This window comes from Anomaloglossus baeobatrachus, chromosome 7, assembly GCF_048569485.1.
Source record: "Anomaloglossus baeobatrachus isolate aAnoBae1 chromosome 7, aAnoBae1.hap1, whole genome shotgun sequence".
Lineage (NCBI taxonomy): Eukaryota > Metazoa > Chordata > Amphibia > Anura > Aromobatidae > Anomaloglossus > Anomaloglossus baeobatrachus.
This window is the reverse complement of record NC_134359.1, coordinates 265,778,228-265,805,769: the sequence shown is the minus strand read 5'-3', so window position 1 is coordinate 265,805,769 and position 27,542 is coordinate 265,778,228. Positions and strand designations below refer to the sequence as shown.

Sequence of the window (27,542 nt, the reverse complement as noted above, 5' to 3'; positions counted from 1 at the left end):
TCCTCTCCTCGTCCCTGTTAGACGCTGTTCTGCCACTGTCAGCTTTGCCTTTCCTCTCCTCTCCTCCCTGTGAGGCGCTGTTCTGCTTCTGTCGGCTTTGCCCTTCCTCTCCTCCCTGTGAGGCGCTGTTCTGCCGCCGTCGGCTTTGCCCTTCCTCTCCTCTCCTCCCTGTGAGGCGCTGTTCTGCCGCCGTCGGCTTTGCCCTTCCTCTCCTCTCCTCCCCTCCCTGTGAGGCGCTGTTCTGCCGCCGTCTGCTTTGCCTTTCCTCTCCTCCCTGTGAGGTGCTGTTCTGCCGCTGTCGGCTTTGCCTTTCCTCTCCTCCCTGTGAGGCGCTGTTCTGCCGCTGTCGGCTTTGCCTTTCCTCTCCTCTCCTCCCTGTGAGGCGCTGTTCTGCCGCTGTCGGCTTTGCCTTTCCTCTCCTCCCCTCCCTGTGAGGCGCTGTTCTGCCGCTGTCGGCTTTGCCTTTCCTCTCCTCCTCCCTGTTAGACGCTGTTCTGCCACTGTCAGCTTTGCCTTTCCTCTCCTCTCCTCCCTGTGAGGCGCTGTTCTGCTTCTGTCGGCTTTGCCCTTCCTCTCCTCCCTGTGAGGCGCTGTTCTGCCGCCGTTGGCTTTGCCTTTCCTCTCCTCTCCTCCCTGTGAGGCGCTGTTCTGCCGCCGTTGGCTTTGCCTTTCCTCTCCTCTCCTCCCTGTGAGGCGCTGTTCTGCCGCCGTTGGCTTTGCCTTTCCTCTCCTCTCCTCCCTGTGAGGCGCTGTTCTGCCGCCCCTGGCTTTGCCTCTCCTCTCCTCCCTGTGAGGCGCTGATCTGCCGCTGTCGGCTTTGCCCTTCCTCTCCTCTCCTCCCTGTGAGGCGCTGTTCTGCCGCCCCTGGCTTTGCCTCTCCTCTCCTCCTTGTGAGGCGCTGTTCTGCCGCCGTCGGCTTTGCCCTTCCTCTCCTTTCCTCCCTGTGAGGCGCTGTTCTGCCGCCGTCGGCTTTGCCCTTCCTCTCCTCTCCTCCCTGTGAGGCGCTGTTCTGCCGCCGTCTGCTTTGCCTTTCCTCTCCTCCCTGTGAGGTGCTGTTCTGCCGCTGTCGGCTTTGCCTTTCCTCTCCTCTCCTCCCTGTGAGGCGCTGTTCTGCCGCTGTCGGCTTTGCCTTTCCTCTCCTCTCCTCCCCTCCCTGTGAGGCGCTGTTCTGCCGCTGTCGGCTTTGCCTTTCCTCTCCTCCCTGTGAGGCGCTGTTATGCCGCTGTCGGCTTTGCCTTTCCTCTCCTCCCTGTGAGGCGCTGTTCTGCCGCTGTCGGCTTTGCCTTTCCTCTCCTCTGCTCCCTGTGAGGCGCTGTTCTGCCGCTGTCGGCTTTGCCTTTCCTCTCCTCCCTGTGAGGCGCTGTTCTGCCGCTGTCGGCTTTGCTTTTCCTCTCCTCCCTGTGAGGCGCTGTTCTGCCGCTGTCGGCTTTGCCTTTCCTCTCCTCCCTGTGAGGCGCTGTTCTGCCGCTGTCGGCATTGCCTTTCCTCTCCTCTCCTCCCCTCCCTGTGAGGCGCTGTTCTGCCGCTGTCGGCTTTGCCTTTCCTCTCCTCCCTGTGAGGCGCTGTTCTGCCGCAGTCGGCTTTGACCTTCCTCTCCTCCCTGTGAGGCGCTGTTCTGCCGCTGTCCGCTTTGCCTTTCATCTCCTCTCCTCCCTGTGAGACGCTGTTCTGCCACTGTCGGCTTTGCCTTTCCTCTCCTCTCCTCCCTATGAGGCGCTGTTCTGCCGCTGTCGGCTTTGCCTTTCCTCTCCTCTCCTCTGCTCCCTATGAGGCGCTGTTCTGCCGCTGTCTGCTTTGCCTTTCCTCTCCTCCCTGTGAGGCGCTGTTCTGCCGCTGTCGGCTTTGCCTTTCCTCTCCTCCCTGTGAGGCGCTGTTCTGCCGCTGTCGGCTTTGCCTTTCCTCTCCTCCCTGTGAGGCGCTGTTCTGCCGCTGTCTGCTTTGTCTTTCCTCTCCTCCCTGTGAGGCGCTGTTCTGCCGCTGTCGGCTTTGCCTTTCCTCTCCTCTCCTCCCTGTGAGGTGCTGTTCTGCCGCAGTCGGCTTTGACCTTCCTCTCCTCCCTGTGAGGCGCTGTTCTGCCGCTGTCTGCTTTGCCTTTCCTCTCCTCTCCTCCCTGTGAGGTGCTGTTCTGCCGCTGTCGGCTTTGCCTTTCCTCTCCTCTCCTCCCTGTGAGACGCTGTTCTGCCACTGTCGGCTTTGCCTTTCCTCTCCTCTCCTCCCTGTGAGACGCTGTTCTGCCACTGTCGGCTTTGCCTTTCCTCTCCTCTCCTCCCCTCCCTGTGAGGCGCTGTTCTGCCACTGTCGGCTTTGCCTTTCCTCTCCTCTCCTCCCTGTGAGGCGCTGTTCTGCTTCTGTCGGCTTTGCCCTTCCTCTCCTCCCTGTGAGGCGCTGTTCTGCCGCCGTTGGCTTTGCCTTTCCTCTCCTCTCCTCCCTGTGAGGCGCTGTTCTGCCGCCGTTGGCTTTGCCTTTCCTCTCCTCCCTGTGAGGCGCTGTTCTGCCGCCGTCGGCTTTGCCTTTCCTCTCCTCTCCTCCCTGTGAGGCGCTGTTCTGCCGCCGTCGGCTTTGCCTTTCCTCTCCTCCCTGTGAGGCGCTGTTCTGCCGCTGTCGGCTTTGCCCTTCCTCTCCTCTCCTCTCCTCCCTGTGAGGCGCTGTTCTGCCGCTGTCGGCTTTGCCTTTCCTCTCCTCTGCTCCCTGTGAGGCGCTGTTCTGCCGCCGTCGGCTTTGCCCTTCCTCTCCTCTCCTCCCTGTGAGGCGCTGTTCTGCCGCCGTCGGCTTTGCCCTTCCTCTCCTCTCCTCCCTGTGAGGCGCTGTTCTGCCGCCGTCGGCTTTGCCCTTCCTCTCCTCTCCTCCCTGTGAGGCGCTGTTCTGCCGCCGTCGGCTTTGCCCTTCCTCTCCTCTCCTCCCTGTGAGGCGCTGTTCTGCCGCTGTCGGCTTTGCCTTTCCTCTCCTCTGCTCCCTGTGAGGCGCTGTTCTGCCGCCGTCGGCTTTGCCCTTCCTCTCCTCTCCTCCCTGTGAGGCGCTGTTCTGCCGCCGTCGGCTTTGCCCTTCCTCTCCTCTCCTCCCTGTGAGGCGCTGTTCTGCCGCTGTCTGCTTTGCCTTTCCTCTCCTCTCCTCCCTGTGAGGCGCTGTTCTGCTGCCGTTGGCTTTGCCTTTCCTCTCCTTTCCTCCCTGTGAGGCGCTGTTCTGCCGCCGTCGGCTTTGCCTCTCCTCTCCTCCCTGTGAGGCGCTGTTCTGCCGCTGTCGGCTTTGCCTTTCCTCTCCTCTCCTCCCTGTGAGGCGCTGTTCTGCTGCCGTTGGCTTTGCCTTTCCTCTCCTCTCCTCCCTGTGAGGCGCTGTTCTGCCGCCGTCGGCTTTGCCCTTCCTCTCCTCTCCTCCCTGTGAGGCGCTGTTCTGCTGCCGTTGGCTTTGCCTTTCCTCTCCTCTCCTCCCTGTGAGGCGCTGTTCTGCCGCCGTCGGCTTTGCCCTTCCTCTCCTCTCCTCCCTGTGAGGCGCTGTTCTGCTGCCGTTGGCTTTGCCTTTCCTCTCCTCTCCTCCCTGTGAGGCGCTGCTCTGCCGCCGTCGGCTTTGCCCTTCCTCTCCTCTCCTCCCTGTGAGGCGCTGTTCTGCCGCTGTCGGCTTTGCCCTTCCTCTCCTCCCTGTGAGGCGCTGTTCTGCCGCTGTCGGCTTTGCCTCTCCTCTCCTCCCTGTGAGGCGCTGTTCTGCCGCCGTCGGCTTTGCCTTTCCTCTCCTCCCTGTGAGGCGCTGTTCTGCCGCTGTCGGCTTTGCCTCTCCTCTCCTCCCTGTGAGGCGCTGTTCTGCCGCCGTCGGCTTTGCCTTTCCTCTCCTCCCTGTGAGGCGCTGTTCTGCCGCTGTCGGCTTTGCCTCTCCTCTCCTCCCTGTGAGGCGCTGTTCTGCCGCCGTCGGCTTTGCCCTTCCTCTCCTCCCTGTGAGGCGCTGTTCTGCCGCTGTCGGCTTTGCCTCTCCTCTCCTCCCTGTGAGGCGCTGTTCTGCCGCCGTCGGCTTTGCCTTTCCTCTCCTCCCTGTGAGGCGCTGTTCTGCCGCTGTCGGCTTTGCCTCTCCTCTCCTCCCTGTGAGGCGCTGTTCTGCCGCCGTCGGCTTTGCCTTTCCTCTCCTCCCTGTGAGGCGCTGTTCTGCCGCTGTCGGCTTTGCCCTTCCTCTCCTCTCCTCTCCTCCCTGTGAGGCGCTGTTCTGCCGCTGTCGGCTTTGCCTTTCCTCTCCTCTGCTCCCTGTGAGGCGCTGTTCTGCCGCCGTCGGCTTTGCCCTTCCTCTCCTCTCCTCCCTGTGAGGCGCTGTTCTGCCGCCGTCGGCTTTGCCCTTCCTCTCCTCTCCTCCCTGTGAGGCGCTGTTCTGCCGCCGTCGGCTTTGCCCTTCCTCTCCTCTCCTCCCTGTGAGGCGCTGTTCTGCCGCCGTCGGCTTTGCCCTTCCTCTCCTCTCCTCTCCTCCCTGTGAGGCGCTGTTCTGCCGCTGTCGGCTTTGCCTTTCCTCTCCTCTGCTCCCTGTGAGGCGCTGTTCTGCCGCCGTCGGCTTTGCCCTTCCTCTCCTCTCCTCCCTGTGAGGCGCTGTTCTGCCGCCGTCGGCTTTGCCCTTCCTCTCCTCTCCTCCCTGTGAGGCGCTGTTCTGCCGCTGTCTGCTTTGCCTTTCCTCTCCTCTCCTCCCTGTGAGGCGCTGTTCTGCTGCCGTTGGCTTTGCCTTTCCTCTCCTCTCCTCCCTGTGAGGCGCTGTTCTGCCGCCGTCGGCTTTGCCTCTCCTCTCCTCCCTGTGAGGCGCTGTTCTGCCGCTGTCGGCTTTGCCTTTCCTCTCCTCTCCTCCCTGTGAGGCGCTGTTCTGCTGCCGTTGGCTTTGCCTTTCCTCTCCTCCCTGTGAGGCGCTGTTCTGCCGCCGTCGGCTTTGCCCTTCCTCTCCTCTCCTCCCTGTGAGGCGCTGCTCTGCCGCCGTCGGCTTTGCCCTTCCTCTCCTCTCCTCCCTGTGAGGAGCTGTCACATTGTGTCTGCCCCATGTTTCTCTTTCACACGCTGGTAAAAATTGCTGCAAAATCAAAATGTAGCCAACGCATTTCCTGAGGAATCTATAGTCATTTTTCTCTGTAATGTGAAAGTTCAGGAAACATGATCTTTTTGGAGAAAAAGCAGATCCCCGCCCCCCCCCCCATCTTCCCTCTTTTGTATCCAAACACTATGATACCTAAAGATGCATAGATCTGACTGCTTTAACCCCCACCAGTTTTGAGAACAGGGGTCCAGTGCCCCCCTTATGCATGGAATGCGGGTTGGGGAGGTGCACACATGAAGATAACTCCATTCACAGTGTATGGGATCGTGCACAATCACTTCCATAGAAGTTAATAGGGAAGTGGTCAGACATGAGCTCTCTATTCATATGGGATTTAAAGGGAATCTGTCACCAGTTTTTTGCCACCTAATCCAAGAGCAGCATAATGTAGGGACAGAGACCCTGATTTCAGTGATGTCACTTTCTGAGCTGCTTAGTGTAGTTTTGATAAAATCACTGTTTTCTCTGCTGTAGATGTATCAGTGGTCAGAATGCTGAGCTGTGTATAACCCACACCACTGATGTGCACACAGCAAGCTGCCAATCAGTGGTGGAGGCGAGGTTACACAGATTTGCTGGACTACCTGGCACAAGCCACCTAGTCCTGCAGTGAGTCTCCTACTGATTAAAACACTGATTGTATTGAAACAAGTGACCTCAATGGAATCAGGTTCTTTGCAACTTATATGCTGATCTCAGGTTTAATCAGCAGTCATAATAATAATCTTTATTTCTATAGCGCCAACATATTCCGTAGCGCTTTACAATTCAGGAGGATCATATACAAACAAGTAACAGTTATAGAAAATACAATATTTAAAGGTAAAAAAGACAACCCTGCTCGTGAGAGCTTACAATCTACAATGAGATTGGGGGGGGGCGGCAAGGTACAAGTGCATATTTACAATGACAATCCAGCCACCTTAAGAATATTTATTCATTTTCATTTATATAGCGCTATTAATTCCACAGCGCTTTACATACAATGGCAACACTGTCCCCATTGGGGCTCACAATCTAGGATCCCTATGAGAATGTTTTTGGAGTGTGGGAGGAAACCCACATAAACACATAGGTAATCTTTCCAGGTTTTTCCCACCTACTTTGAGAGCAGCATAATGTAAGGGCAGAGACCCTGATTCCAGCAGTGGGTCACTTAATGAGCTGTTTAAACTGTGAATTTTCCAAAACGACACTAATCAGCAGAAGATTATCATTACAGGACTACTTGGCGTGCTGCCAGGTTGTCCAGCATATTCATGAGCTCTGTATAGCTGCTAGATCTGCAGCAGAGAAAATGGTGATTTTATCAAATTGACAGCACACAGCTCAGTAAGTGACACATCGCTGGAATCAGGGTCTCTGTCTCTACATTATGCTGCTCTCAGATGGGGGAGCAAAAACCTGGTGACAGATTCCCTTTAAGCCAGGTTTAAGGAAATGATGGGCCCTTGAATTTGTCTTTAGGCTGAGGGTCTGTCGCTTTGTCGTTGGTGGTCTTCAGGTGTCTTGGTATAGGTTTTTTCCTGTAGAGTTGCTCTCCTTTGTACTTCCGGGCTCGTTAACCATGACGAGATGCCGGACAGGGTCCCTGATCTTGGAGTAATCTGGTGCCGTCTTCTTCTTCCAGGTGTGAGGGGTGGTCCTGAATGCTGCATGATGGAGGTGGCCCCCGGAAATCCTCTGATGCTGGCTCATACTTTGCAGGAGCTGCTGGGTCATGACACCGTTCAGGTGGAGCTCATCCCGGAGAAGAAAGGCTTATTCCTCAAGCACGTGGAGTACGAGGTGTCCAGCCAGGTGAGGCGCGCTCGTGGCTTGCATGGTGGCGGCAGACGCTCGTCCACGGCTCGCAGGAGGGGATCATGTTTGCATCCTAATCATCCAAGATATTTAATTTCTCTACTTCTTGTAATATTGTTTGCTTTTCGCTGTAGCGTACCTTCCGAATATTCTCTCCAATGGGAACGGATCCACCACTGTTTGTTGCTTTTCTTGTAAGTCACCACTGATCCGTCACCACTGATCGTCCATTTTCTCTTGTTTTCGGTCACTTTGCAGTTCTATAAATCCTCCGTGTACAGAAGATACAACGACTTTGTCGTGTTCCAGGAGATGCTGTTACAGAAGTATCCGTACCGGATGGTGCCGGCGCTGCCGCCCAAGAGAATGCTCGGAGGTATCGCTATATACAGGCCTCGGCTCGTGTTGCCCCACATTTGGTTACTCTTCTTAGTTTATTTTTGAGTCCCATGGGGGGGGGGGTGAAGGGATATCCTGTATGTTCAGGCCTGGTTCCAAAAAAAAAAAAACCCCTATATGCAAATATTACAATTGACAGATTTGCCGAATTTGTGTTTCTTCTGGAATTCCCCCCAAAAATGTTAGAAGCCTTGTACAAATAAAATCTTCAAAAGCACGGATAGGCATTACTTATTTGTGGATGCAATACCAGACACAGCCTAGGAACAAGAGTGGCGCTGTTGTTAGAAAGGCTAGGCCTGAGCTGCAATACCAGACACAGACTAAGGGCAAGAGTGGCGCTGTTTCTAGAAAGAATAGACCTAACACAGTCTAGGGACAAGAGTGGCGCTGTTTCTAGAAAGAATAGACCTAAGCTGCAATACCAGATAGCCTAAGGGCAAGAGTGGTGCTGTTTGTAGAAAGAATAGACCTAAGCTGCAATACCAGATAGCCTAAGGGCAAGAGTGGTGCTGTTTGTAGAAAGGATAGACCTGACACAGTCTAGGGACAAGAGTGGCGCTGTTTGTGGGAAGAATAGACCTGAGCTGTAATACCAGACTCAGCCCAGAAACAAGAGTGGCGCTGTTTCTAGAAAGGATGGATCTGAGCTGCAATACCAGACACAGCCTAGGGACAAAGGTGGCGCTGTTTCTGGGAAGGATGGACCTGAGGTGCAATACCAGACACAACCTAGGGGCAAGAGTGGCGCAGTTTCTGGGAAGGATGGACCTGAGGTGCAATACCAGACACAGCCTAGGGGCAAGAGTGGCGCAGTTTCTGGGAAGGATGGACCTGAGGTGCAATACCAGACACAGCCCAGGGGCAAGAGTGGCGCTGTTTCTGGAAGGGATGGATCTGAGCTGCAATACCAGACACAGCCTAGGGACAAGGGTGGCGCTGTTTCTGGGAAGGATGGACCTGAGGTGCAATACCAGACACAGCCCAGGGACAAGAGTGGCGCTGTTTGTAGAAAGGATAGACCTGAGCTACAATACCAGACACGGCCTAGGGGCAAGAGTATTCCTGTGTCTGCCATTGCAGACAAATTCATCTATTAGACCCCCACTACTCATATTCCCATATGAGGTTCCACTCTTTAATAAGGGAATATAATTTTGTCTGCTGGAGCAATCGGGCTCAATTCTGTAGCTGACAGGAGACTGGTAATTGCCTGCAGCGGTCACATTGCTTCTCGCTACTCTACTAGAAGAGGAAATGTGGAAAGCCACAGGGGACACGGGCAGCGGGTATGTGTTGCAGAGGTGGTATAAACCTGGATGTCTACTCTGGTACTTATGCCATGAGTACTATTAGGGCATTCCAGGGACTAGTTTTATGAATAGCTGGAGAGACTGGCGGGTTTGGCTATCCACATACCTCCACCACATGGGTGTGTCTCATGTCAAGGTGTTTGGCTATCCACATACCTCCACCACATGGGTGTGTCTCATGTCAAGATGGAGACTGGTTGATGACACGTGGTCAGTGTGGTCTTATCTCTGAGAGAAGATTAGCTTGTCCTGACCAGGACAGTGTATAGAGGTTGTGATGCCTCTCGAAGGGATCCTCTGAGAGAAGAGAGGGTTTGCTTCATGTAACCGGGACAGTGTGTAGAGGTTGTGGCTCCTCTCGAAGGGATCCTCTGAGAGAAGAGAGGGTTTGCTTCATGTAACCGGGACAGTGTGTAGAGGTTGTGGCTCCTCTCGAAGGGATCCTCTGAGAGAAGAGAGGGTTTGCTTCATGTAACCGGGACAGTGTGTAGAGGTTGTGGCTCCTCTCGAAGGGATCCTCTGAGAGAAGAGAGGGTTTGCTTCATGTAACCGGGACAGTGTGTAGAGGTTGTGATGCCTCTCAAAGGAATCCTCTGAGAGCGCGAGATAGAGGATTAGCTTGCCCTGATCAGGACAGGGTGTAGAGGTTGACACCTCTGTAAGGAATCCTCTGAGAGAGCGGATTAGCTTGTCCTGACAGGGATAGTGTATATAGGATTTGACTCCTCTCAAATGGATCCTCTGACAGAAGACTGGGTTCGCTTTGTCAAACCAGGACAGTGGATAGAGGTTGTGATGCCTCTTGTAGGAATCCTCTGAGAGAAGAGTGGGTTTGCTTCGTCTGACCTTGGTCAGTGAGTAGAGACTGAGATACCTCCACTGGGATACTTAGTTAGGTCCAGAAATATTCGGACAGTGACACAAGTTTTGTTATTTTAGCTGTTTACAAAAACATGTTCAGAAACACAATTATATATATAATATGGGCTGAAAGTGCAGACTCCCAGCTGCAATATAAGAGTTTTCACATCCAAATCGGAGAAAGGGTTTAGGAATCATAGCTCTGTAATGCATAGCTTCCTCTTTTTCAAGGGACCAAACGTAATTGGACAAGGGAATCTAAGGGCTGCAATTAACTCTGAAGGCGTCTCCCTCGTTAACCAATGAAGTAGTTAAAAGGTCTGGGGTTGATTACAGGTGTGTGGTTTTGCATTTGGAAGCTGTTGCTGTGACCAGACAACATGCGGTCTAAGGAACTCTCAATTGAGGTGAAGCAGAACATCCTGAGGCTGAAAAAAAAGAAAAAATCCATCAGAGAGATAGCAGACATGCTTGGAGTAGCAAAATCAACAGTCGGGTACATTCTGAGAAAAAAGGAATTGACTGGTGAGCTTGGGAACTCAAAAAGGCCTGGGCGTCCACGGATGACAACAGTGGTGGATGATCGCCGCATACTTTCTTTGGTGAAGAAGAACCCGTTCACAACATCAACTGAAGTCCAGAACACTCTCAGTGAAGTAGGTGTATCTGTCTCTAAGTCAACAGTAAAGAGAAGACTCCATGAAAGTAAATACAAAGGGTTCACATCTAGATGCAAACCATTCATCAATTCCAAAAATAGACAGGCCAGAGTTAAATTTGCTGAAAAACACCTCATGAAGCCAGCTCAATTCTGGAAATGTATTCTATGGACAGATGAGACAAGGATCAACCTGTACCAGAATGATGGGAAGAAAAAAGTTTGGAGAAGAAAGGGAACGGCACATGATCCAAGGCACACCACATCCTCTGTAAAACATGGTGGAGGCAACGTGATGGCATGGGCATGCATGGCTTTCAATGGCACTGGGTCACTTGTGTTTATTGATGACATAACAGCAGACAAGAGTAGCCGGATGAATTCTGAAGTGTACCGGGATATACTTTCAGCCCAGATTCAGCCAAATGCCGCAAAGTCGGACGTCGCTTCATAGTACAGATGGACAATAACCCCAAGCATACAGCCAAAGCTACCCAGGAGTTCATGAGTGCAAAAAAGTGGAACATTCTGCAATGGCCAAGTCAATCACCAGATCTTAACCCAATTGAGCATGCATTTCACTTGCTCAAATCCAGACTTAAGACGGAAAGACCCACAAACAAGCAAGACCTGAAGGCTGCGGCTGTACAGCCCTGGCAAAGCATTAAGAAGGAGGAAACCCAGCGTTTGGTGATGTCCATGGGTTCCAGACTTAAGGCAGTGATTGCCTCCAAAGGATTCGCAACAAAATATTGAAAATAAAAATATTTTGTTTGGGTTTGGTTTATTTGTCCAATTACTTTTGACCTCCTAAAATGTGGAGTGTTTGTAAAGAAATGTGACAATTCCTACAATTTCTATCAGATATTTTTGTTCAAACCTTCAAATTAAACGTTACAATCTGCACTTGAATTCTGTTGTAGAGATTTCATTTCAAATCCAATGTGGTGGCATGCAGAGCCCAACTCGCGAAAATTGTGTCACTGTCCAAATATTTCTGGACCTAACTGTATAATATAATTCTTTAATTTAAGCCCCAGCGTAGACTAAATTATATATTACTAAGAGTGTGAAAGATTGTGGTTTTCATAATTATCAATTGCAGCCTAAATATATTTTATTTTTTTAAAAAATCAGCGTGTGGAGTGACACGGCGTCAAATCCTGTCAATGAGATGAAACCCTTTGAGAAGTGAGTTATTTTTGGTCCTTTCATGAATTGGCGTGGATTTTCAGGCAGGATGTGCGGCCGGTGTTCCCCGTCGGAGCAGCGGTGACGGGCCTGTCTCACTCGCTGCGCCTCGTGCTTTGATCACGGCTGATGTGAAGGCAGATCGCTGTAAAGTGCTAAATTACAGCCGCCTCACAAGAGATAACAGCTTTATTTTCTGACACTTCAAGGAGGAGAGTCAAATTCTTAGATGACTCCTTTTCTGAGGATCACACAGCCCGTAATTAGCGGAAATGAGATTTAACCCTTTAAGCTGTCTGCAGACATCCAGGAACCGCGGCACGGGGCGATCTGTGGCTGCGGGATGTGTCCGACATGAGGAGAAAGCCAGCTTCACAGTCCGAGCATGGACCGCGATATACGGAGCGGCTGTGCCCGTCCAGACCATGCATTGCAGTCCATTGGGACCATGACCCCGGCCTTATCCCCACGTCTGATGTGTCCGCAGCCCAAGATCGCACCACAATGTAAAGGAATGTGGTCCAAGTCACTGCAAACGCATGGATGTTTTGCAACTAGGCTGCTTTCACACTGTTTTTTTTAACATGCGTCATGAACGTTTTTTTTTTTTTTTTTTTGCCGCAAAAGCGGATCCTGGTTTTACAGCAAAAAAATGCATGTGTTATTTTGCAGGATCCTGTCACTTTAAGTTTATGGGCTGGCATTGGAGTCATGTGATCGGGAGTGAGGGGAACTGAACATGAGACTGGGAGCCGGCTTCTGACAGCTGCGGAGGCTCGTAACCAAGGTAAACATCGGGTAACTTGCTTGGATACCCGATATTTACATTGGTTACGAGCATCTGCAGCTGCTAGGAGCCGGCTCCGTGCACACGTAAACAAGGTAAACATCGGGTAACAAAGACCGCGGTTACCCGATGTTTACCTTGGTTACGAGCGTCCTCCGCTCTCAGGCGGGGGAGAGTGGAGCGAGAGGGGGAGAGTGGAGCGAGGGAGAGAGAGACTGATCACGCGAGGCTGGTTTCTGGGCATGCTCAGTAGAGCAAGCAGGATCCTGTATCAGCATGCCAGCGTTCACATGCGTTTGCGTGCAGTATAGTCAGGATCCAGCGACTTGCAGTTTTTTTAACTTTTTTCAAAAACGCTACTTGTAGCGTTTTTGAGCTGCGTCCAAATACTGCAAGTCGCTGGATCCTATTTGGACGCAGCTCAAAAACACTACAAGTAGCGTGTTTGAAAAAAGTTAAAAAAAACTGCAAGTCGCTGGATCCTCACTATAACGCACGCAAACGCAGGTGAACGCATGTAGACGCGAGTCCACTGCAAATGCATTGAAATGAAAACGCATTTGCACTGGATCCGTTTTTGCGTTAAAAAAAACGTAGTGTGAAAGCAGCCTTATATGACCAGATTCATGTAAGGAATTTTTGTCCCCCCCCCTCGTCAAGCACAGCGGTATGAGAGCTAGTTTTTTGCATTTTTGCAGGACAAGCTATACGGGGGCTCTGCTTCCCGCACTCACCATAGGGGGGCTCTGCTTCCCGCACTCACCATAGGGGGGCTCTGCTTCCCGCACTCACCATAGGGGGGCTCTGCTTCCCGCACTCACCATAGGGGGGCTCTGCTTCCCGCACTCACCATAGGGGGGCTCTGCTTCCCGCACTCACCATAGGGGGGGGCTCTGCTTCCTGCACTCACTATAGGGGAGGGGGGGGGGATGTGCTTCCCGCACTCACCATAGGGGGGCTCTGCTTCCCGCACTCGCCGTAGGGGGGGGGCTCTGCTTCCCGCACTCACTGTAGGGGGGGTTCTGCTTCCCGCACTCACTGTAGGGGGGGGCTCTGCTTCCCGCACTCACTGTAGGGGGGGGGGCTCTGCTTCCCGCACTCACTGTAGGGGGGGGGCTCTGCTTCCCGCACTCACTGTAGGGGGGGGGGCTCTGCTTCCCGCACTCACTGTAGGGGGGGGGGGCTCTGCTTCCCGCACTCACTGTAGGGGGGGGGGGGCTCTGCTTCCCGCACTCACTGTAGGGGGGGGGGGGGCTCTGCTTCCCGTACTCACTGTAGGGGGGGGGGCTCTGCTTCCCGCACTCACTGTAGGGGGGGGCTCTGCTTCCCGCACTCACTGTAGGGGGGGGCTCTGCTTCCCGCACTCACTGTAGGGGGGGGGCTCTGCTTCCCGCACTCACTGTAGGGGGGGGGGGCTCTGCTTCCCGCACTCACTGTAGGGGGGGGGGGGCTCTGCTTCCCGCACTCACTGTAGGGGGGGGGGGGCTCTGCTTCCCGCACTCACTGTAGGGGGGGCTCTGCTTCCCGCACTCACTGTAGGGGGGGCTCTGCTTCCCGCACTCACTGTAGGGAGGGCTCTGCTTCCCGCACTCACTGTAGGGAGGGCTCTGCTTCCCGCACTCACTGTAGGGAGGGCTCTGCTTCCCGCACTCACTGTAGGGTGGGGTCTGTGCTTCCCGCTTTCACTCGCCTCTAGCAATAGGCTGACAATGAGCTGATCGTCCCCCACAGTCGTCACATCCACACATGCCACCACTCACTGTTTTTCGAGGCCAGCGAGACACTGCAACTAGAGCACACACAAAGGCACCCAACTTTCACGAGCACCTGATAGGTATTCTTCTTGCACACTGGCATACTGAGGGTAACACAACAGGCTCTCATGGGTTTGGAGCAGAAAGGAACAAACTATATATATATATATATATATATATATATATATATATATATATATATATATATATATATATATATATATATATATATATATATATATATATATATATATATATATATATATATATATATATATTTATTGCAAAAAAAAGAGCATGAAAGAAAAGGTAAAATATAGAAGAGTCTTACAAATTGGTAAAGGAGACCGCTGCAGGAAATATGGTCAGATCTGTAATACTTGTTCATGCTGGCACGTCAACAAGGGTTAAAGGAAACTTCTAGGCAAAGTTGATATTCTCATATTTACAAACAAATAATTAAACCTAGAAATCCCAAATACAGTTAATCTATGTAACCTTTAAATGGGTATTCCCATCTCCAAAATCCTATTCCATTATGTAGTAGGTGTAGTAATAACAAATATATAACTAGAAATGTAGTATAGTTCTCCTGATTAGCTATGTTTTTTACTTCATGTTCAGGGTATTGTTGCTTAGGTATCTATGTTGTTGACCACTCATATAGTGACAGTTACTCATGGTCATAACAATAAATACCTAAGCTGCAATGCCCTGCACATAAGGTAAGAGACTAGGCTAATAAGGTGAACTATACTACATTTCTGGTTGTGTCTCTTACCTCATGTGCATTGCATTGCAGCTTATTTACTCGTGGTCATAACCGTAAATACCTAACTGTCACTGTATGAGTGATTTGTAACTATAAATACCTAATAAGCTGCAATGCCCTGCACATGAGGAAAGTGACATGGCTATATCAGGAGAACTATACTACATTTTTGGTTCTGTCTCTTACCTCATGTGCAGGGCATTGCAGCTTAGTTACTTGTGGTCATAACCATAGATACCTAACTGTCACTATATGAGTGAATGTAACCATAGATACCTAAGCCGCAATGCCCTGCACATGAGGTAAGTGACATAACTAATCAGCAGAACTTTACTACATTTCTAATTGAAGGTATTTGCTATTATTACACCTACTACATATTGGGATAGGATCTTGGAGATGGGGAAAACCTCTTAAAATTGTAGGGAGATTTTATGCACAGAAAATGAAAATAACAAAAAGGGAACTTGCTTAGTGGGGATTTTTGTGGCTAAGCATTAACCCTTTAATGCACTCCTCAACATTGACATTGTAACACCAAGAAGGAAACGTCGTGGAGTGAAGGAAATCGCAGGAGGGACAGATGTGTCGGTGATCTGCAAATGATGGAAAAAATGGAAACGGCAATTTCAAAACCTCTTGGTTTATTCAGTATGAAGTGTGAGCGCCACGTGCAGACATCCCGGCACTTACAGCCCCGGCGGAAATCAGTGAGGCTATTAATGGTCGTCTGAGGAAGGTTCGGACATTGAATGCGCTTGGGCAAATCATCAAGTTCTGCTGCTGGCAGCTTCTTTTGCAGCTGCAGATCAATGATACCCCAGATGTACTCGATGGGGGACTGTGCAAACCATGCGAGCAGGTTTAGGCCACGCAGGCTGCTCGCAATATGTGGGCCCGGTCTTGTTGTATTGAAAAGCATCTATTAGGACACTCTGCAGACACGGCCGCGCTTTTATATCAGGGGGAATGGAAATGTGCTGTTCCGTTGATGTTGTAATTCTTCCCCTCAGAAGGGTCGATAAGCACAATGTCGTTGACATCCGATACGTCTTGTAGAAAAAGATAACCTGTTACTCAACCAAAATCTCCTAATGCTTTGTGATTGCACAGTATCCTACATTCACAGCCCCCCCCCCTCTCGATGGTGACATCCCACCCAGCCTGTCACCGATATCTGCTGCAGGCATCTAAAGGAAATGTTTAATATAAAAAAAAGACAAAAGGTCATTCAAATTAAACCTATATTTAAAAAGATATACGCATATAAAAAAAATTCATGTCGTTATCTGTAGTTTAAAATAAAAAAACAACTTTTAGTTAAGCGGAAACTTCATAGTCATCTCAATATCATTACTGGTATGATTACAGGGACAACGGACAGCTATATAGAGATAACACATGATGTATTCTCAATAGGTGAGAATAAATGTCTAACTCTAGATTACACAGAATCCACCATTTACATAGGTGATGTCACAGCTCACCTCCTCCTCCTATACAACTGATAACACCTCCTATATACAGTAGATAACACAGGATCCACCATTCACAATAGCCGATGTCACAGCTCATCCCCCTCCCCCTCCTGTGCAATAACTGATGACACCTATATAAACTAGATAACAAAGAATCAACTATTTACAATAGATGTCATAGCTCACACCCTCCTCCTCCTGTACAATGAGTGATAACACATATATATATATATATATATATATATATATATATATATTATAGTAGATAACACAAGATCCACCATTCACCATATGGGATGTCCCAGCTCACCTCCTTCTCCTACACAACTGATAACACCTCTTTATAAAGTAGATAACACAGGATCCACCATTCACAATAAATGTCACAACTCACCTCCTCTAAATGACCTTTGCTCCGATTAGAACATTCTCATATAACACTTCTGTACAAACAAAAAGTGTCTCTCCATTGCTGCTAATGTTCATGTGCACAACAGTGATTTAAAGAAAACTAAAATAAAAAAAAAATCCACAAAACCCTCCTCCCCAAAATAAAAAAAAGAAAAGAATATGTATCACTATCTGATTTTAATTTTAGTATATTACAGGTAAAAATAAGTGTATGTATGTATGTATGTATGTATGTATGTATGTATGTATGTATGTATATGTAGAACATTTTTCTTTCTGTTTTTCCAGCTGACCGAGAATTTATAGAATCCCGAAGACGGGCACTAAAAAGGTTCATCAATTTAGTGGCCAGACACCCTTCATTCTGGGATGATGTCCTTGTGAATATATTCTTGTCATATAATAGCCAGGTGAGTACTAATGACACAGATCAGAAGCCAGAACAGATATGGCTGTACATGGATGGATCGCGTCCCAAGGCTCCATTGGGTTGTCCAGCTTTTGAGGACAATTTCCTTACCTTTCTTCCCTTTTCTTTTCCCTTCCTCGTTTTTTCTTTTCCCTTCCGCCTCCCCTTTCCCTTCCGCCTCCCCTTTCCCTTCCGCCTCCCCTTTCCCTTCCGCCTCCCCTTTCCCTTCCGCCTCCCCTTTCCCTTCCGCCTCCCCTTTCCCTTTCCCTTCCGCCTCCCCTTTCCCTTTCCCTTCCGCCTCCCCTTTCCCTTTCCCTTCCGCCTCCCCTTTCCCTTTCCCTTTCCCTTCCGCCTCCCCTTTCCCTTTCCCTTCCGCCTCCCCTTTCCCTTTCCCTTCCGCCTCCCCTTTCCCTTTCCCTTCCGCCTCCCCTTTCCCTTTCCCTTCCGCCTCCCCTTTCCCTTTCCCTTCCGCCTCCCCTTTCCCTTTCCCTTCCGCCTCCCCTTTCCCTTTCCCTTCCGCCTCCGTGTTGCACTGTCTATTGGCTGCAGAGTGAGGTAACTGAGATTCAGTCAGTAAGCCCGCTTTGAAAGTCTGACGGGAGATTTTGGAGCTTTATCTTTTTCTGACCACATCCAAATTGAATAGAAAAGAGCACAAATAGTCTTTAAAAGCAAAACCGTACAGCATTTTCCATTAAACCCAATTGCAAAAAATATTTTTTTATCCACAAATACATACATTTAAGTAGTATTAATAAAATATATTTTATTTTATATAGCATTTACATATTCCGCAGCACTTTAGTGTTCAAAGGGGACATGTACAGACATTAGAGTTAACACCATTCAACAGAAACCAAGAGGTTCCTGCTCGCACATGACAATCTGAGGAAATAGGGGAAGCACAAACGGTTAATAGTAAAAAGTGCTTGTCGTCTGGTCCAGCCATCTATATATAATAAATGGGTAAAAAAATAAAAGAATTGTCCCCAAAGCTGGATGACCCATTTTAAAAGGAATCTGACTGCAGCGTGATGTAGGGACAGAGACCCTGATTCCAGTGATGTTACTTAGTTTACTGGGTGCTGCCATTGTGAGATCAGTTCTCTGTGCTACAGATCTCAGTTGTTGAGCTGTGTATGACACTTCCAACACCACAGCTTTCTGTTTACATTGTATAGTGACAGAGAGCTGCTAATCAGTGCTGGAGAGTGGTTAGACTAGGAGGCACAAGGCCCTTTGTCCAGTAATGATAATCTCCTGCTGATAAAACACTGAATTGAAACATTGTATCAAAACATCAAAACAGCAAAACACAACCCAGTAAGTGACACATCGCTAGAATCAGGGTCTCTGCCCCTACATTATGCAGTTGTCAGATTGCATAAAATACATGCTGTTAGATTACATTATTTTGTGTTTTCTCTTTTAGGATGTACAAAATAAAATGCGGGAATCCATCCGTGGGATTGGAGATGAATATATGACCACTACATTTGCCGCTCAGGCCAAGGTACCTATTCTCATCGTTAGAAGCGTATATGTGTGTGTATGTATATATATATATATGTATATATATATATATATATATATATATATATATATATATATATATATATATATATATATATATATATATATATATATATATATATATATATATATATATATATATATATATATATATATATATATATTTTTATATTATATTATATTTCTCCTGTCCTGTATACTGGGTGTTATCCTCAGTATCTGTATTATTCTGTATATCTACACTGCATAGTACCACTTCTCCTGTCCTGTATACTGGGTGTAATCCTCAGTATCTGTATTATTCTGTATATCTACACTGCACAGTACCACTTCTCCTGTCCTGTATACTGGGTGTAATCCTCAGTATCTGTATTATTCTGTATATATACACTGCACAGTACCACTTCTCCTGTCCTGTATACTGGGTGTTATCCTCAGTATCTGTATTATTCTGTATATATACACTGCACAGTACCACTTCTCCTGTCCTGTATACTGGGTGTAATCCTCAGTATCTGTATTATTCTGTATATATACATTGCACAGTACCACTTCTCCTGTCCTGTATACTGGGTGTAATCCTCAGTACCTGTATTATTCTGTATATATACATTGCACAGTACCACTTCTCCTGTCCTGTATACTGGGTGTAATCCTCAGTATCTGTATTATTCTGTATATATACATTGCACAGTACCACTTCTCCTGTCCTGTATACTGGGTGTAATCCTCAGTACCTGTATTATTCTGTATATATACACTGCACAGTACCACTTCTCCTGTCCTGTATACTGGGTGTAATCCTCAGTATCTGTATTATTCTGTATATATACACTGCACAGTACCACTTCTCCTGTCCTGTATACTGGGTGTTATCCTCAGTATCTGTATTATTCTGTATATATACACTGCACAGTACCACTCCTCCTGTCCTGTATACTGGGTGTAATCCTCAGTATCTGTATTATTCTGTATATCTACACTGCATAGTACCACTTCTCCTGTCCTGTATACTGGGTGTAATCCTCAGTATCTGTATTATTCTGTATATCTACACTGCACAGTACCACTTCTCCTGTCCTGTATACTGGGTGTAATCCTCAGTATCTGTATTATTCTGTATATATACACTGCACAGTACCACTTCTCCTGTCCTGTATACTGGGTGTTATCCTCAGTATCTGTATTATTCTGTATATATACACTGCACAGTACCACTCCTCCTGTCCTGTATACTGGGTGTAATCCTCAGTATCTGTATTATTCTGTATATCTACACTGCATAGTACCACTTCTCCTGTCCTGTATACTGGGTGTAATCCTCAGTATCTGTATTATTCTGTATATCTACACTGCACAGTACCACTTCTCCTGTCCTGTATACTGGGTGTAATCCTCAGTATCTGTATTATTCTGTATATATACACTGCACAGTACCACTTCTCCTGTCCTGTATACTGGGTGTAATCCTCAGTATCTGTATTATTCTGTATATATACACTGCACAGTACCACTCCTCCTGTCCTGTATACTGGGTGTAATCCTCAGTATCTGTATTATTCTGTATATCTACACTGCACAGTACCACTTCTCCTGTCCTGTATACTGGGTGTAATCCTCAGTATCTGTATTATTCTGTATATCTACACTGCACAGTACCACTTCTCCTGTCCTGTATACTGGGTGTAATCCTCAGTACCTGTATTATTCTGTATTTATACACTGCACAGTACCACTTCTCCTGTCCTGTATACTGGGTGTAATCCTCAGTACCTGTATTATTCTGTATTTATACACTGCACAGTACCACTTCTCCTGTCCTGTATACTGGGTGTAATCCTCAGTACCTGTATTATTCTGTATATATACACTGCACAGTACCACTTCTCCTGTCCTGTATACTGGGTGTAATCCTCAGTACCTGTATTATTCTGTATATATACATTGCACAGTACCACTTCTCCTGTCCTGTATACTGGGTGTAATCCTCAGTACCTGTATTATTCTGTATATATACACTGCACAGTACCACTTCTCCTGTCCTGTATACTGGGTGTAATCCTCAGTACCTGTATTATTCTGTGTATATATACATTGCACAGTACCACTTCTCCTGTCCTGTATACTGGGTGTAATCCTCAGTACCTGTATTATTCTGTATATATACACTGCACAGTACCACTTCTCCTGTCCTGTATACTGGGTGTAATCCTCAGTATCTGTATTATTCTGTATATATACATTGCACAGTACCACTTCTCCTGTCCTGTATACTGGGTGTAATACTCAGTACCTGTATTATTCTGTATATATACACTGCACAGTACCACTTTCCTGTCCTGTATACTGGGTGTAATCCTCAGTATCTGTATTATTCTGTATATATACACTGCACAGTACCACTTCTCCTGTCCTGTATACTGGGTGTTATCCTCAGTATCTGTATTATTCTGTATATATACACTGCACAGTACCACTCCTCCTGTCCTGTATACTGGGTGTAATCCTCAGTATCTGTATTATTCTGTATATCTACACTGCATAGTACCACTTCTCCTGTCCTGTATACTGGGTGTAATCCTCAGTATCTGTATTATTCTGTATATCTACACTGCACAGTACCACTTCTCCTGTCCTGTATACTGGGTGTAATCCTCAGTATCTGTATTATTCTGTATATATACACTGCACAGTACCACTTCTCCTGTCCTGTATACTGGGTGTAATCCTCAGTATCTGTATTATTCTGTATATATACACTGCACAGTACCACTCCTCCTGTCCTGTATACTGGGTGTAATCCTCAGTATCTGTATTATTCTGTATATCTACACTGCACAGTACCACTTCTCCTGTCCTGTATACTGGGTGTAATCCTCAGTATCTGTATTATTCTGTATATCTACACTGCACAGTACCACTTCTCCTGTCCTGTATACTGGGTGTAATCCTCAGTACCTGTATTATTCTGTATTTATACACTGCACAGTACCACTTCTCCTGTCCTGTATACTGGGTGTAATCCTCAGTACCTGTATTATTCTGTATTTATACACTGCACAGTACCACTTCTCCTGTCCTGTATACTGGGTGTAATCCTCAGTACCTGTATTATTCTGTATATATACACTGCACAGTACCACTTCTCCTGTCCTGTATACTGGGTGTAATCCTCAGTACCTGTATTATTCTGTATATATACATTGCACAGTACCACTTCTCCTGTCCTGTATACTGGGTGTAATCCTCAGTACCTGTATTATTCTGTATATATACACTGCACAGTACCACTTCTCCTGTCCTGTATACTGGGTGTAATCCTCAGTACCTGTATTATTCTGTGTATATATACATTGCACAGTACCACTTCTCCTGTCCTGTATACTGGGTGTAATCCTCAGTACCTGTATTATTCTGTATATATACACTGCACAGTACCACTTCTCCTGTCCTGTATACTGGGTGTAATCCTCAGTATCTGTATTATTCTGTATATATACATTGCACAGTACCACTTCTCCTGTCCTGTATACTGGGTGTAATCCTCAGTACCTGTATTATTCTGTATATATACACTGCACAGTACCACTTTCCTGTCCTGTATACTGGGTGTAATCCTCAGTATCTGTATTATTCTGTATATATACATTGCACAGTACCACTTCTCCTGTCCTGTATACTGGGTGTAATCCTCAGTACCTGTATTATTCTGTATATATACATTGCACAGTACCACTTCTCCTGTCCTGTATACTGGGTGTAATCCTCAGTATCTGTATTATTCTGTATATATACATTGCACAGTACCACTTCTCCTGTCCTGTATACTGGGTGTAATCCTCAGTACCTGTATTATTCTGTATATATACACTGCACAGTACCACTTCTCCTGTCCTGTATACTGGGTGTAATCCTCAGTATCTGTATTATTCTGTATATATACATTGCACAGTACCACTTCTCCTGTCCTGTATACTGGGTGTAATCCTCAGTATCTGTATTATTCTGTATATATACACTGCACAGTACCACTTCTCCTGTCCTGTATACTGGGTGTAATCCTCAGTATCTGTATTATTCTGTATATATACACTGCACAGTACCACTTCTCCTGTCCTGTATACTGGGTGTAATCCTCAGTATCTGTATTATTCTGTATATCTACACTGCACAGTACCACTTCTCCTGTCCTGTATACTGGGTGTAATCCTCAGTACCTGTATTATTCTGTATATATACACTGCACAGTACCACTTCTCCTGTCCTGTATACTGGGTGTAATCCTCAGTATCTGTATTATTCTGTATATATACACTGCACAGTACCACTTCTCCTGTCCTGTATACTGGGTGTAATCCTCAGTATCTGTATTATTCTGTATTTATACACTGCACAGTACCACTTCTCCTGTCCTGTATACTGGGTGTAATCCTCAGTATCTGTATTATTCTGTATATCTACACTGCACAGTACCACTTCTCCTGTCCTGTATACTGGGTGTAATCCTCAGTACCTGTATTATTCTGTATTTATACACTGCACAGTACCACTTCTCCTGTCCTGTATACTGGGTGTAATCCTCAGTACCTGTATTATTCTGTATATATACACTGCACAGTACCACTTCTCCTGTCCTGTATACTGGGTGTAATCCTCAGTATCTGTATTATTCTGTATATATACACTGCACAGTACCACTTCTCCTGTCCTGTATACTGGGTGTAATCCTCAGTATCTGTATTATTCTGTATTTATACACTGCACAGTACCACTTCTCCTGTCCTGTATACTGGGTGTAATCCTCAGTATCTGTATTATTCTGTATATATACACTGCACAGTACCACTTCTCCTGTCCTGTATACTGGGTGTAATCCTCAGTACCTGTATTATTCTGTATTTATACACTGCACAGTACCACTTCTCCTGTCCTGTATACTGGGTGTAATCCTCAGTACCTGTATTATTCTGTATATATACACTGCACAGTACCACTTCTGTCCTGTGATGACTTGCAGATCATGTTTTGCACATCTCCTAGTTTCCTGTGTTTTCTGCTTCGCTCAGGATTTCCTCCCTGCTGATATCCAGGTTCAGTTTGCAGCCAGCAGAGAACTGATCAGGAATATCTTCAACAGCTTCTATAAACTGCGGGATCGTGCAGAGAGGATGGCCACACGGGAGATAGATAATGCTACCGATCTACTGGGCTTCGGAAAGGAACTAAGGTAAAACCGTGCAAAGTAAAAAGTATCACAAAGCGAGGCGCAGATCAGCGGTGGGAAGTGGGCTATGCAGCCTTCACGGGCAACTACTGCTCTTTCATCATCTGCAGTCGCCACTAGAGGGAGCTCACTGCAGACAGAAATACATCACTCTCACTGCATTCCTGTCCAGTTGTGTGTAGTGAGCTCCCTCTAGTGGTGCATGCAGCCAGAATTATATTACTTCCCAAGATGAAAAACCAGAGCCCCCCTACATAGGCAGAAGATCAAAACTAATATAAACGCAGTGGTGTATGCAGCACATGAGTCGCGGAGGCCCTGTGCCAGTGCCGTCATCACTTGTTCAACCGTATTGGCATCCGTGGCCTCCGCCATCATTCTTGCACTGCATCTGAGCGCTGAAGGCCTAGCACAACCCTTTATTCAGAGAGTACACTGACATATCTATAATGCTGTATGAAGGACTATGGGGGACACATTATACTAATATGGAGGACTATAAGGGTGCATTATACTATATGGCAGACGCATTATACTGTATGGAAGACTATGGGTGTGAATTATAGTATAATTTCTTTGTCGCTCCATTGGGAGACCCAGACAATTGGGTGTATAGCTACTGCCTCCGGAGGACACACAAAGTATTACACTTAAAAGTGTAAAGCCCCTCCCCTCTGCTATACACCCACCCGTGCATCACGGGCTCCTCAGTTTTTAAGCTTTGTGCGAAGGAGGCACACATGCAAGCATAGCTCCACAACTTAGGGTATGTGCGCACGTTGCTTTTTACCTGCTTTTTACCTGCTTTTTTGCTGCTTTTTCTTCTGCGCTGTTTAATGCCAAAATGGATGTGTTCTTCTATTCAAGCAAAGTCTATGGGAATTTGGGTTTCTTGTTCACACTATGTTGTTCAAAATGCTGCCTTTTTGATGCAGAACTTTGGTCAAAAACTCAGCTTTTCAAAGAAGCAACATGTTAATTGTTTTTGCCATTTGGGTTTTGCACTGCAAAGCTGAGTTTTTGACCAAAGTTCTGCCACAAAAAGGCAGCATTTTGAACAACATAGTGTGAACAAGAAACCCAAATTCCCATAGACTTTGCTTGAATAGAAGAACACATCCATTTTGGCATTAAACAGCGCAGAAGAAAAAGCAGCAAAAAAGCAGGTAAAAAGCAGGTAAAAAGCAACGTGCGCACATACCCATAGTCAGCAGCAGCTGCTGACTATTTCGGATGGAAGAAAAGTGGGCCCATATAGGGCCCCCAGCATGCTCCCTTCTCACCCCACTCTGGTCGGCGGTGTTAAGGTTGAGGTACCCATTGCGGGTACGGAGGCTGGAGCCCACATGCTGTTTTCCTTCCCCATCCCTGCAGGGCTCTGGGTGAAGTGGGATCCATAATCGGTCTCTAGACACTGGGACCGTGCTCCCTCCGCAGCCCCTGGGAATCTGCTGGACAGGAGCTGAGTATCGTCAGGGACATGGCCCTGCTACTGCGAGGTACTCTGTATCCCCTTGGGGACGGCGCATGGCGCGCTTGTGTCGTACACGCTGCAGCACTGCTGGGCGTGTTAGTGCGCCGGGACCGCGCTTGTGGCCGGCTGCGCTTACACTCTAGTCTCCGGCTTCTGCCTAGTAACGCATATTCCAGGGCTCTGGGTCCCCGTTGGGACGGCGCATAAAGCACCTTGGGCACAGACGCTGCAGCGACTGCGGCGTGCGTGTGGGTCCGGGACTACCGCGCCGACCGTGCACTGCCGGTCGGCCGCGATTTCAACTTTAATCCCCGGCTTTTGCGGCCTAGTATGGGATTCTCCCGCCCCCAGACCTGCCAGTCAGGGAAAAGGACGGGACAGGCGGTATCACGCCGACAGTGAGGGCTGTAGTACATTGAGCTGTCCTCCGCCCCCCTCACTACCCACGCTGAGGCACCAGATTCCCGCACTTTTGTGTGAACACGCCCATGCCTCCCTCCTCCTCAGAGAACGCCGTCAGCCATGTTTTTTCAACACCTTCTGGCTGCAGCTGAGGGAGATCCGGGTCAGAGAATCTGAGGGCTACAAGCCACATCCGCAGCCCCTGCCGGAGACGGAGTATCGTCAGGGACACCCTGCAGCTACAGGTACTCTGTGTCCCCGTTGGCACGGTGCCTGAAGCACCTTGGCCTCAGACGCAGCTGCGATTGCGGTGGGCATTCTTTGTCCGGGACTACCGCGCCGACCATGCATGTTTGCCGGCCGCGGTTTTACTTGAATCCCCGGCTTTTGCGGCCTAGTGGGTTAACACTCCCGCCCCTGAGCCTGCCAGTCAGGGAGAGGGGCGGGAGGGTCGGTAGGTTGCCGACAGTGAGGGCTGGAGCACACCTCGCTGTCCTCCGCCCCCCCGCACTGATCCCTATAGACCACCGGATTCCTGCAGACACCTGCATCATAACGTAGGGAGTGCTGGAGCATACGTTGCTATCCTCCTTCCCCCTCACTGAGCACTGGGGGCACCAGTTTTTCAAAGGTGGTCTTCCTAGGGTGTTGTCACCCCCTGGGTGCCGCAGTGTGTATATATATATATATATATAATATTATAATATTTTCTCCCTGGCCATTTGCCTTGCCCACTTTTCTGTCCTTTCTTCAATCCGGATTGGAAAAGGGTTTGTCGTGAGGGATATTTCGCTCACACGTCTTTCGCAGAAAGTGTTTTTTTTTTTTTTTCTAGTAGCAGTCACCTCACTTCGGAGAGTGTCTGAGCTAGCAGCGTTATCATGCAAAGCTCCTTTCCTGGTGTTTCACCATGACAAGGTGGTTCCGCGTCCGGTTCCGGAATTCCTCCCTAAGGTGGTATTCCCTTTTCATCTCAATCAGGACATCTCCTTACCCTCGTTGTGTCCTCATCCAGTTCACCGATGTGAAAAGGATTTGCTCTTGTTAGGTCTGGTGAGAGCACTCAGACTCTACATTTCTCGTACGGCGCCCCTGCGCCGCTCGGATGCGCTCTTTGTCCTTGTCGCTGGCCAGCGTAAAGGGTCGCAGGCTTTCAAGTCAACTTGGCTCAGTGGATCAAGGAACCAATTCTTGAAGCCTACCGTTCTGCTGGGCTTCCGGTCCCTTCAGGCTGGAGGCCCATTCCGCCAGAGCCATGGGTGCGTCCTGGGCATTGCTGCACCAGGCTACGGCTCGGCAGGTGTGTCAGGCGACTACCTGGTCGAGTCTGCACACTTTCACGAAGCACTATCTATCTAGTGCATACCTACGCTTCGGCAGATGCCAGCTGAGGTAGGCGGGTCCTTCAGGCGGCGGTGGTCCACCTGTAGGAAGGAGCCGTTTTACGGCTCTTTTTATCAGGGTATTCTTTTACCCACCCAGGGACTGCTTTTGGACGTCCCAATTGTCTGGGTCTCCCAATGGAGCGCCGAAGAAGAAGGGAATTTTGTTTACTTACCGTAAATTCCTTTTCTTCTAGCTCCAATTGGGAGACCCAGCACCCGCCCCTGTGCCCTTCGGGCTGTTGTTTTCTTTGTGTACACATGTTGTTCAGATTGAATTGTTCTTGGTTATGGTTTCAGTTCTCCGAACATCCTTCGGATTGAATTTACCTTAGACCAATTTATAAGTTTCCTCCTTCCTGCTTTTGCACCAAAACTGAGGAGCCCGTGATGCACGGGTGGGTGTATAGCAGAGGGGAGGGGCTTTACACTTTTAAGTGTAATACTTTGTGTGGCCTCCGGAGGCAGTAGCTATACACCCAATTGTCTGGGTCTCCCAATTGGAGCTAGAAGAAAAGGAATTTACGGTAAGTAAACAAAATTCCCTTCGTGTCCCCCATATAGTATAATGCACTCCATATAGTATATGGAGGACTATGGGGGACACATTATACTATAAGGAGGACTATGGGGGACACATTATAC

General features: G+C 48.3%; 1 protein-coding gene across 1 annotated transcript in view; it reads left to right on the top strand.

Moving 5' to 3' along the window:
* SNX8 (sorting nexin 8) overlaps window positions 1-27,542 on the top strand; it is a 50,011-nt gene that overhangs the window by 7,564 nt on the left and 14,905 nt on the right. The window contains exons 2-6 of the mRNA XM_075319204.1: window positions 6,677-6,846; window positions 7,108-7,225; window positions 16,762-16,883; window positions 18,315-18,395; window positions 23,482-23,642. Of these exons, the coding sequence (XP_075175319.1) occupies window positions 6,703-6,846; window positions 7,108-7,225; window positions 16,762-16,883; window positions 18,315-18,395; window positions 23,482-23,642 (626 nt within the window). The 5' untranslated portion in view covers window positions 6,677-6,702. The remainder of the gene's footprint in view (window positions 1-6,676; window positions 6,847-7,107; window positions 7,226-16,761; window positions 16,884-18,314; window positions 18,396-23,481; window positions 23,643-27,542) is intronic.